The 12,016-nt window shown below is 35.5% G+C and overlaps 1 protein-coding gene across 2 annotated transcripts in view; it reads right to left on the bottom strand.

Moving 5' to 3' along the window:
* Window positions 1-12,016, bottom strand: part of USP6NL (USP6 N-terminal like) — a 148,852-nt gene that overhangs the window by 61,231 nt on the left and 75,605 nt on the right. The window contains exons 3-5 of one of the 2 annotated variants that reach the window (XM_023530353.1): window positions 11,271-11,420; window positions 7,394-7,461; window positions 4,980-5,062 (exon numbers count right to left, since the gene is read on the bottom strand). In XM_023530353.1, coding sequence (XP_023386121.1) covers window positions 4,980-5,062; window positions 7,394-7,461; window positions 11,271-11,325 — 206 coding nt within the window. In that variant the 5' untranslated portion in view covers window positions 11,326-11,420. The remainder of the gene's footprint in view (window positions 1-4,979; window positions 5,063-7,393; window positions 7,462-11,270; window positions 11,421-12,016) is intronic. The other variant, XM_011359640.2, reaches the window with a different exon arrangement.

Below are 12,016 nucleotides of genomic sequence, written 5' to 3'. Positions count from 1 at the left end.
GGTGGGCTGCCCTGGGCAAGGGCAAACTTTTGTACAGCTGATTTGAGCTGATACTGACACATGTTAATTTGAACATTCTTAACTGTAAATGATGTGCCATCTATGGCTGCCGACCACAGGACAAGTTCTTTGAAGTGGCTGGTTGCATTTCTTTGGTCTCTTATTTACTAAACAAGACTGACAGACCTACTCTAATTGTGCCTAGTCTCAACCCTGAATCAGAACCAAGTTTTGCACTTGTCTGTGGAATGAAGCTGATCATCTGCTCAGGCCACACAGCCTGTGTTGGGCAGGTCCTGCAGAATGAACTGCTTTGTGAAATTCAAGATGAGACAGAAATGCACACAGCACGCTCCTCCACCTTAACCTCAAACCATGCTATGGAAACCATGGGAGAAAGAGATGCCAGAATATGCATGCAACCAAGGTCAGCCTTAGGCAAAATCCAGGATTGGTTTTGGTCTTGGTTTTGGTCTTGGTTTTCCTCCACCCCAATACTTTACATCATTTCCTTTTGCTTGTTGCAACCCCACTAGAGTCTGGTTGCCTATGTAGCCCCCATCATGAGCTCCAATTAGTTATTGAGCTCCTTCTATATAAGATGTTTTTAATGTGCATTTATTTATTTTAAAATTGAGACATAACTGACATATAACAATATATTAGTTCTAGGCGTACAACATAAAGATTTCATATATGCGAATGTTGTAAATATATGCGAATATGGTTACATTAAGTGTAGTTAGCATCCATCACCAAACATACTTAGGTTAGATTTTTTATTTTTTAACTCTTGATGAGAACTTTTAAGATCTACTCCCTCACAACTTTCAAACATACAAAACAGTACTGTGGACTCCAGTCACCATGCTGTACATACATCCAGGAATTATTACCTTATAATGGGAAGTTTGTACCTTTTGGCCACCTTCACCCATTTCCCTTACCCCTCACCTCCCACCTCTGGCACCCACCAATCTGTTTTCTGTATCTATGACTTTGTTAATTTTTTTAAAGATGCCACATATAAGTGATATCATACAGGATTTGTCTTTCTCTATCTGACTCGTCACTTAGCATAATTCCATAAAGGTCCATCCATGTTGTCACAAATGGCAAGATTTCCTTTTTTTTTTTTTTTTTTTTATGGCTGAGTAATATTCCATTGAGTATGTACGTTTGAACGTATATGACACTTTCTTTTCCGTTCATCTGTCAGTCGACACTTAGGTTGTTTCCATGTCCTGGCTATTGTGAATAATGCTGCAATGGACATAGGACTAGAGATGATTTAATTTCCTTTCAAGAAATACCCACAAGTGGAATTGCTGGGTCATACAGTAGTTCTATTTTTAATTTTCTGCAGAGCCTCTATACTGTTTTCCATAGTAGTTGTACCAGTTTACACTTCCACAGCAGTGCACAAGGGTTCCCTTTTCTCCACATCCTCATCACCAACACTTATTATTTCTTGCCTTTTGGTAAGAAGCATTCTAACTGGTGTGAGGTGATAGTTCTTTGAAGCCTTGATTTGCATTTCCCTGATGATTAGTGATGGTTAGCATCTTTTGCTGTTGGCCACATGGATGTCTTTCTTTGGGAAAACATCTATGCAGATCCTCAGCCCAATTTTTAATCAAATTGTTTTTCTTTTGCTATTAAGTTTGTCTAAACTTAGATTTACTTGAGTCAAATTATTAGATGGGTAGAAAGAGTTCTCAAGCCCTTGCCATCAAAACAGATATTCTTTAAAAACAAAAACACCTTTATTCTAGTTTTCGAATATTTATATAGTCGTAGCAAACTACAATCAGCTAAATCTTATAAATATAAACATTTTGATAAGTAATTGAAAATCTGAAGCTTGTAATTAAATTTATATTTTGGGTAGAACTTCTAATTCTTCTATTAATAACTTGTGACCTAAAAGCATTATCTATCTTATCCAAATACCAAGCATTCTTTGTTGAGCAAACTAGCAATGACTATTTTTGATGAAAATGTTTAAAGTTCTCTAACTTCTTAAATAAGCTCAATCTGTCTGTCACTCCATCACAGGCAAACCGACTGGGGCGGACCCCCCGGTTCCGAGTACCAAACAAAGACATTCTTGTTCCAGCATCGAGCCAAGCTGGTTTGGCAACAGATTTCATATTTATTGTGAAATCTGTTATAAAACCAAGTTAGTCCTGTACTGCATTTGCTAATTACTGTCATCCTTCTTCACATATCATAACAAGTAATTTAACTTACTAAGCCTATAATTAGGTATGAAGTCAGCAGCCCTCAGAGAAGGCTACAAAGTTAGTTTTTGCCATTGCATTGTATTGATATTGACACTGAAAACACAATTTCATTGGAGAACCAATCGAAATTGGAGAACCGAACTGCAAAGAACTAAGATAGCAGAAAGAAATACTCTTTCATCAAGGTGTGTGACAGCGAGCAATATCTAAATGTCCGGCCACGCGCCTTTCTTCCACCGCACACAAAACTCCGGTCTACAGTGACAAGTAATAAAAGCCATCAGCAGCCACTTCTGGAAAAAAGAGTTTTACTGAAGTAGGCATTGAAACAAAAATCAATGGCTTTGGTGAAATTTAATAAAGCCTAACATTACGCTAAAATGCATGTCTACGCTTCATTGTTTTCATTTGCGCTGCCTGCCTCAGAACTGCAACATGGAGTAAATAAAAAATTAGTCTGATAGTATGAGAACTGGTACCAATCGGCTTCGTTTTCAAAAAAGTGGAGAGCTTAGCTATATGAGTATATGTCAGTAGATGTGATCATTTCAAACAGGACCCTTTCTCTTTAGGCACTCCTTTCTCCCCTTTAATTTTCTTCCTCGGCATTTTGAAGCCTTCTTCTGGGTTTTTCTTATTAAAAATATAAGAGAGCAGGAACAGGCCGTATAATGCAGAAGTTCACAACACAAGCTATGCCGTAAGACTGCTAAGGTCCACGTGCCAGATCTGACACGTGCTGTCAGCACAACTGGGCAAGGTGCGAGACCTCTTTGCGTTTCAGTTTCAACTAAACAAAAGGAAAAGGTAAAAAGAGTACCTATGCCAAAGAGATTTTGAGAGGAATAAGTAAATTAATCCATGTAAAGAGCTTGGAACAGTGCCTGGGATACAGTAAGTGCTCAATAAATATTACCTAACATTATTAAGATAAACTACTGATTGACTTTCCCCTCCACTAGTGCCAAATGGACCTTAGCAGAGAGGGTGAAAAACAAACGTGAAATAACTGAGTGTAATTTTTAGACTGCCAAATACAGGCTAGGTTCTTGGGCCAGGACCTAGTTCAGATTGTTTCAGGCAACAGGAAAAGAGAATTCAGGTAATTGTTAGATCTTTTTGGAATAAACAGATTTTTCATATATATTTTGTACTATATTAGACTATTATATAATTAAAACATCTTTTATAGTGGCTCATTCCCATCAGAAACACTTGGGGAAGTCAAAATGAGCTGAGTAGTATCCCACCTTCTGAATTGAAATCTGGGATAGATCCCAGAAATCTATTTAAAAAAAATTTTCCAAGCTGACTTTAATGTGCAGGCAAGTTTGGGGCGCACTGATCCTAACAGTGCTAAATGTTCAAATGCTGATTGCTAAATGCTAATTGTCCTTCAAAACTTCACTCATATATCTCAGATGTGCACATTAACCCACACAAATGTGTGATCACTTCCTGCCACATTTGTGGCCAAGCATGATTTACTTAAAAAAAAAAAAGTGGAAGTGGGGGGTTAATTTAAGAAGAGTATTTTCATCATAGTTAGTTAAATACTGCTCTGTTAGTCTGTTGAAGTCCAAAATTTTCTAATTATAACTACTCAGGAGTACATTTTGAGTATTCTAATGCCATTAAGTATAATAATACCTCTCATTTGTCCAGATCTTTATATAGAAGTCTATCATTTTATTTCTTCAAGTCCTCTACTACACTGTAAAGTATGTAGTTAATGATTTCTGTTTATAGATGAGGCATAAAATGGTTAACTGAGCCCCGCAAAGCCACAGGAAGAGCACATATTCTCTAACTCCCAAACTGTTTGTCTGTTTGCTTGTTTTACCTGATAAAAACATGATACAACAAAATACTTTCTAAATGGAAGAAAACTGAACAGAAAGAGGAAACAAGGTCTGAATACTGTAAGTTACTGCTATGAACGAACTATAGAAGAAATTGTATTTTTTCCTTCAAATTTAATCATATGTCATAAAATAAAAATCTCTGGCCTTTTCCTATTTATAATAAATAAGGCTGAAAAAGAATATATTTGAATGAAAAGTAAGTTAATCATCGAATTGTATGGAACCAAACAAACTTTAGAGTTGAAGAGAAGTCTCCAGCCCAGGGGAGTCTCACCAAACAATGCCAGAACCAGACCAGGCAGATTCACACCATTTGCAGAATGTTTTTAAGAGTCAAAATCCTTTCAACCACTTTGTAGTGGTCTAGACCTCCCTCAGCTCATCATATAACAGACTCAGGATAAATGGAATTAATTTGAGAAGCAATAACACGAATACATTTACAACTATAAGGAAGATCAATGGCATTTCTTTTCATTGCCCGTTTTCAGGCTGCATAACACTAAAGTTATAACTGCTAATTATTTTCTAAATGCATTTGTGTAAAATGAAATGTTTTATAATTATTTCGGAAATACAAATTGTTATTCATTTCCATTTAATTCTGCTAAATTATTAATATAACTCATTTGTTGCACTTAATACTTACTAAAATACAACAAATAATAAAAATTGTATTCTTACAAAATAGTTTCATTTCAATCATAGAGGTTAAAAATGCCAGGAATTTAATAACAAAAAGTGTGCTGCAGGGCCAGTCCTGGAATCTTATTCACAGCAATGTTATTAAAAATAAAGAAAATCAATATAATAGGTGTCCACAGAAACATTATAATAAAAAAGTTAGCTTTCAATCACTGAAACTTACTGTAAAAAGCCAAATCTGTCCGTGACTTTGTAAACAAGGTAATCAGCATCTTCCCAAGGCTCAATCTCTGCACCTTCTCGTCCCTATAATAGGGGACAAGAAGGGTGTTATTGAGAATCTATAAAACTAAATAATTTTTTAAAATAAAAAGACCCCAAAAAATTATTTTTCATGTACTAACATAAAAACATTTATAGAATATTTATTTGTTTTAGAGTCAACTATTCCAATCATATTAAAGTACATCATCTTTCTTCCATAAAGTTAGGATATAATTTCATCCAGTTCCAGTACAACCTGTTAGGTTTTCTTTTCTGAAAATCTCTAGACTACAGATGATTCATGTAAAGCTTTATATCTTATAGTTTGTCACAATGATGTTTTCTTGGGATATTTTGCATCTTCAGTAAGAGTTGGAAATGAGGCATTGTTTGCGTTAATTAACTTTTTAAAAAACAACTATTTTTGCATATAATCACTATTTCCTAGTTACAAACTTTGGAAGATACTGTATGTCAACAACAGCTGACATGCAGCTAAGCCTTGATCAGATTTGGGTTCCTGTGAGAACCTGGGAAGGAGGGAGCAATGGAGAATAAGAAAACTACTCAGCAATGAACTGCAGAACTTTAAAGTTCTAAAGTGAACCTGTTTTAGAAAAAAAGTATTTCTTGTCTTTTCATCCAAACTTCGCAGAAGAATGAGCTATCAGCTTTGTCTCTTCATTTTTATATCAGCTCTGACACTATCCTGCCAAGGTCAGAAATGATCTCCCATTGCCAAAACCGGGGGGGCCTGCTTCAGCCCCTGACTAACGGATTTTTTCGGTGCACCTGTCAGTGTGGCTCACTCCCTATTCCTGAGTCTTCATCATGCCATGCCACTCCTTGTCCCTCTCTAACTCTTCTTCTGATGGCTTTTTCATGGGTGCCTTTCACTGTATGAGTGCCCGGAGCTCTGTCCTCAGTCACTGCTCTCCCACTCTATCCTTAAGGCTAACCAGCACTGTTGGTGCAAGAACCCCAAATGTCACTGTCTATACCAACCACTCAAATTTCAGACTCAATACCCAACTGTCCTGTGGACCCCTCCATCTGAGTATGTTTTATAATAGTCTGCTCATGTGTTCTCCTCCGAATAGGCCGGGAGCTTCTTGTGGGCATGGAGTGCTCTAATTCATGTCTATAGTGTGCATCCCCAGGGCCTGGCACGACACGTAGCCTGGTCACTAAGTGTTAGCTGCATGAAAAAAAAAAATGCACGCAAGCATGAATGAATGATAGTTCTTAATGGTTTTAAACCAGTTAAGCGGTCAAATAAATTAATTAGGTTTTTCATGGACTACACTAAAACCTAATCACAATAATGGGAAACTGTCTCATGTTACAAACTACCAACTTAATAATGAACCTGGGAACATAACAAGTGAGTTGCACACTGCCTGTATGCTCCCTGGAAGCAGGGCACAGTCCAAATGGCCTTGTGTAATTTTATGCTCCTGTTATTCTCACAAATAATCAAAAATAACACATATGAAATTACATGCAAGTGATATAAAATATGACATTTATAAATAACTGCTGAGACTCATCGCAGACTTCGAGAGGTAAGGTAATAATGAGACAAGTCAACCATTGACAATTGTGATTTCCTAGGGCATCGAAAACCAGATTCCATAACTAATATAAGGATAAAATGCTAATGGAGGTTATATATAAGTGTATAAATTGAAATTTTCAGATCCAGGTTAAATTTTCAATAACACATATGAATTATGAATAAAATGGGTATTTAATTCTACATACTAACATATTAAAATATTTATTAAATACTTAGTATGAGTCAGGAACCTTCTAGTTATTTAGGATACAAGAGTAAATCAATAAAAGAAATTCTTACCCTCAGAGAGTTTACATTCTAGGAGTGTGAGCAGACAACAAACAAAGTAATAGTATTATATATGGTACACAGACGTAGTAAGTGCTATGGTGAAAAATAAGGAAGAGAAAGGGGATACGGAGTGCAAGGGGTGAGGGGAAGTATCAAACAGTGTGGTAGAGATCTCACTAAGAAGGTATTATCTGGGTAAAGATAGGAAAGAGGTAAGGCAACGAGGCATGAGAATACCCAGGATATACGAGTTCTAGGAAGACGAAAAAGCCATTGCAAAGGCCCTGAGGCAGAAGCAAGCCCGGTGTGTTGAAAGAACAGCAAGAGATTGGAGCGGCTAGAGCCGAGGGAAGGAGGGGGAGAAAATTTAGAGATGAAGTCAGAGAAAAAAGATGACTTCAATGGTCACATGAAGTAAATAAACTTCTTCTGTAATTTAAGCTCTCCAAAAAGCAAATCCATTTCTATTTATATGTTTTTTTTTCCTAATAAAACTTAGTCAAAGAGTAAATATGAATACTTACTCTGTCATATTTAGCAACTATTTCAGCTCGCTCCTGGGCAAGTTTGAGTGCTACATCCTGGTCCGAATCTGTGGAGAGATCAAATTTAGACGAACTGTTATTTAAAGATCATAAAGTTAATTAATTATAAAACTAAGACGAAACAAATACAAATAAAACAATAAATCCATACTGCCTAAAATGACAAACCAGCAAAATGAAACCTAAAAGGATGAGTTAAGTATCTGTAAATACAACCTTGAAATATCAATATATCTGCCATTTCATTTTATTTACGATATCCAAAAGAAAGCAAATTTATTTACATACCGTGAACTTAGGGGATATGATAAATCTTATCCCTCGAGAATCAACTTTGGATCCAATTTCATAGAAATGAGTATTAAAGGAAAAACTGACCTGAAAGCTCTAAGTTTTCAGATGAAATCCATCTGAGTAGATGATAAGAAGAACATTCAAGAAGGCTTTTAAAAATGAGGGTAATTTGTCCACAAAATAAACTAGTGTGATACACTTCAGGAGTTAAAAAAAAAAATTCTTTCTCTTACATGATGAAAAATAATCATTTTTTCATTTAGCCTCTCAGGTCCTCCTTTATCGACTGCCCCAAATACTATAATAATCTCTAGTTTTACCCCCCACACACACACTTGCCCTCACACATACCCTTCTTTCTTATTATTACCACCAGGCATTTTTCAAAAAAACAAATCTGACAACAAAAGTAGAGATTCTAACATGAAACAGTAGGAATATGATTACACATCCCAAGTACCATGAATAAAAACAGAAGACCAATGACAGACTGTGTATATGGCATGTCTGATCAAGAAGCAAAAGGCAAGCATTCCATTAGAAAACTGGGCCAAGGGCATGAGCAAGAAATTCAGAGGAGTAACAACAGCAGCGACAACTATGTTTGTGTACCTACTAAGTGCCTGGCAGATAGCAAGATACTGCCAGGCAGCAGATTCTACTGTGAAGAACACTTTGCATGCCTTATCACATTTAATTCTCGCAACGACACTCTGAGATAGGTATCGCATTAACCCTATGACACAGATGAAAAAAAAATGGGGTTTAGAGATTTGAACCAACTTGTCTGAGGTCATAATGCCAGTTAACAGAAAAGTCAGATTCAAACCCAGACAGTCTTGACTCTATAGCCCATAATTTTAACTATTACTTTATAAAAGTGATTACTAAAGACCAGAAAAAGGACTTCCAATTAAAGATGGCAGACAGAACACACATTTTGATATCCATTCATCCTATAACCTCACTAAAATAACAGAGGGGTCCTTTAAATCCCCTCCCTCAAAGGCTCAGCGAATGGTGATTCCTGAGGACAAGGAAGGGTGGGGTTAAAAACAGGGAGTTGATTAAAGGCATCAACTTCTTTAGAGTCGAAGGGATGTGTGTAGCAGAGGTTGGGTGCATAGAAGAAAACCAAATCCTCACCCCTCAAAGCTGGAAATCAACTGATAATGCCTAATGAATGCAGCAGGAGCAGGAAGTGACAATAGAGGCCCGTTCGCTCACACTATGCAAGTAAACGAAAAAGAATCAGCTGGGTGAGCAGGGAGCTCTTACTTTTGTGGGGTGGGCAGAGAGGAGGAGAAGTATGGAAGTCCGCTATTTTTCAAAATAAGTTTTACAGACTGCTGAATCTTTAAACCAAGTATAGCTTTGATAAAAATAAAATCTAAATTTAAAAGCCAAGACATGAGGCAGGGCGGGGGTAGGGGGTCAAACCCATTAGAAACTAAAGATACACAAGTTTTAAAATATCCCTTTGCACCTATCTCAGACTGACCAAAAAATGCAGTTATATTACTCAACACTGACAACAGTGTGAGGCAATGTGCAGCACCTGACACTGAGGTACTATAAAATGTGTAGTATTTATAAATGCATCAAATCTTTCCAGAAAGCAATTTGATAAGATGCATCAAAACTCTTAAAAACAGACATATCCTTTGCCTCATAACTCTACTTCTAGGAATTTATGTCAATGAGATCATCAAACAAAGCACAAGGTTGTTTATAATAGCAAAAAGAGCAAAATGGAAATTTGTAAATTTTTAAAAGATTATTTGGTAAAAAATGTTTATGTCACTGCTTTTCTCAGTCAGACTATAAAGTGTCAATATGCTATCCTTTGGGAGGAATGTGAATAGATGATAGAATGGTTCAATAAAATAACAAAAATACAGACTAGCTGTTCAGATTTTCCATTGAACTAATGCCATCAAAAGGCTGGGAAAATAATATACATATTCATTTTCCTATTTTAGATGCATGAACTTTTGTCAATTCCATTTTCCCTCTTCTGTTGCCCAGCTTTAAAACATCATATTCACATTTCTACAAAAGGGTAGGGAAAGCAAGTCAATATAAATTAATATCAAGCTAGGAAACTTGACTATTCATTAAGTTCTATTTCCATTATCGAAACAGCTAAGCATGAATTTCTATGGTGATTAGGCCAAATTCAATTGATGAGTGTTTTCTTTGAACATATTTTATACCAGTCCTTTATCTCTGCTACCAGTTGTAGGAGTCTCAACTATATTTCCAACTTAACAACAAAATGTTTAAAAGTACAAAGGCAAGAAATGGAAATGGTATGGAGCTTGAAAGTGAAGATGCAAAGTAACCCAAGAAAACATCATTGTGACAAACTACAAGATAGATATAAAGCTTTACATGAATCATCTATAGTCTAGAGATATCCAGAAAAGAAATCCTAACTAACAGAGGTCGTACTGAAACTGGATGAAATTGTATCCTAACTTTATGGAAGACAGGTGATGTACTTTAATATGATTGGAAGAGTTGACTCTAAAACAAATAAATGTTCTATATCTTTAAATTACTTTAGGAATTCCTTATCCTTGTACTCTCTCATGGGGGGGAAATTTTGTAATATTAATGAATATATTCTAAAAAGAGAGTAAATTTAAAGTCAAACTAATTTTATAAAAAATAGCCAAACCTGCTTCTTTGAAGAGACTAAATGTAAATATCAATCTTTCTCAACACTGAGTTTAGAGATGTCATTCAATAACCCATATTGTGAGACAATCACCTTTAGAGTAAGAAGCAGTATCTTTAAGCAGAATTTAGAATAGTTAAATTAAGTTTCAGAATGCCTGATCTCCAGTTGAGAACTTGGTTAAGAATTACACTCAAATACTCCCTTTGGTTTCATTCTGATAGCTTATTTAGAAATTCCATTGCAAGAACAAAGAGCTTGCCCTAAAACATTGACCACAGGGCTATCAACAGCTGTCTTGTGTCTGTTTCAAGTGTGCAGACTCTCAGACACCTATCAAACAAGGAAAGCTGTGTTACTTAGTACTTACATCACATGTCATTATCAAATTTTAAAAACCTACTACATTATTCAAGCCAAATTAAATCAAATTATTTTTATTGACTTTACAGCCACTATCACATGGTTTCAAAGTAAAAGAGGCATATTTTAAGCAGTAAGGATAAAAAGACATTTGAATTAAATAAACACTCTAGTATACAAGAAGACATCTCTGGACAAAAATTTATGGAAGCTATAGCATTTTAAGAAGCGTTTTAAAAACTAACAACTATAACATTTAAGACCTCTAATTCCATTTAAACCCAAGAACTTTTAAAAATCAAGTATCCTTCTGAATTACATTTTTTAAAAGCAGGCATTATAACTTATCCACTAAGTTAAACCCCAAATTCTAATGAATGATTCATTTAGTTATTAAATTTCAAATTCAATCCAATAAAACAAAATTGAAAGCAGACCATTTTTCCTAGAGTACATTTTGAAAGATGAATGTTAAATATGTATAAATTGACAATTTCAATTTAAAAAGTACGTTACCCTTTGTTAGATAGCCAGTCTGGCCTTGGGAATTAACAACAGCTTCAGTCCTCATACAGTAAATTTATCTATTCCAAGATTTCGTTATTATTTTAGAGTTCTCAAGCACACCAAGGGTGTCAGGTGTTAACTCACACATTCTGCAACAAACTGAAACAGAAAAGCGGAGGGCAGCTCTACTTTAAACTGTGTGAAACAAGCACAAGAAAGAAGTTTGAGATGCATTCTAAGGGGAAAAAAAGACCTTGCTGTGGTTACACAGACTACAGATATTCAAACAAAGATGATATTTGTTGAGGGTAAAAACATGTCTTTCATGCTACATCCCAAGTATGAACCACACCAGCCTACACCCAGCATTCCATCTCATAACAAACAGGGCTTTAAACAAGTGGCTTCAGAATATGCCTTAATCTTGTACTTCAAAATTAGCCACATTCTATGGCTTTTAATAAAACTTGTCATGGAGCAACAAAGAAAGTTTTTACTTAAAACATTAAACTAAAGCTAAGTAGGAATGTTCTTCTCCTCAAATATAGTTTATATCTTAACAGAATCTTAATGATAATTTTTATTGTGAAAACTGCTCCTGTTTCAGACACTATGCAAATACATGTTAAATTCCGGAAGGTTTTGGAAATTTTTAACACACCACACGTATACAAGTGAAACAAATGTTTTTTATAACAATATGTACAGCTACCGTAGGATGGCACTGTGAAAATTTCTATTCCATTCTACTTATT

This window comes from Pteropus vampyrus, unplaced genomic scaffold (genome assembly GCF_000151845.1).
Source record: "Pteropus vampyrus isolate Shadow unplaced genomic scaffold, Pvam_2.0 Scaffold49, whole genome shotgun sequence".
Taxonomy (NCBI): domain Eukaryota; kingdom Metazoa; phylum Chordata; class Mammalia; order Chiroptera; family Pteropodidae; genus Pteropus; species Pteropus vampyrus.
The sequence above is the reverse complement of the archived record's forward strand: the minus strand, read 5'-3'. Positions and strand labels throughout refer to the sequence as shown.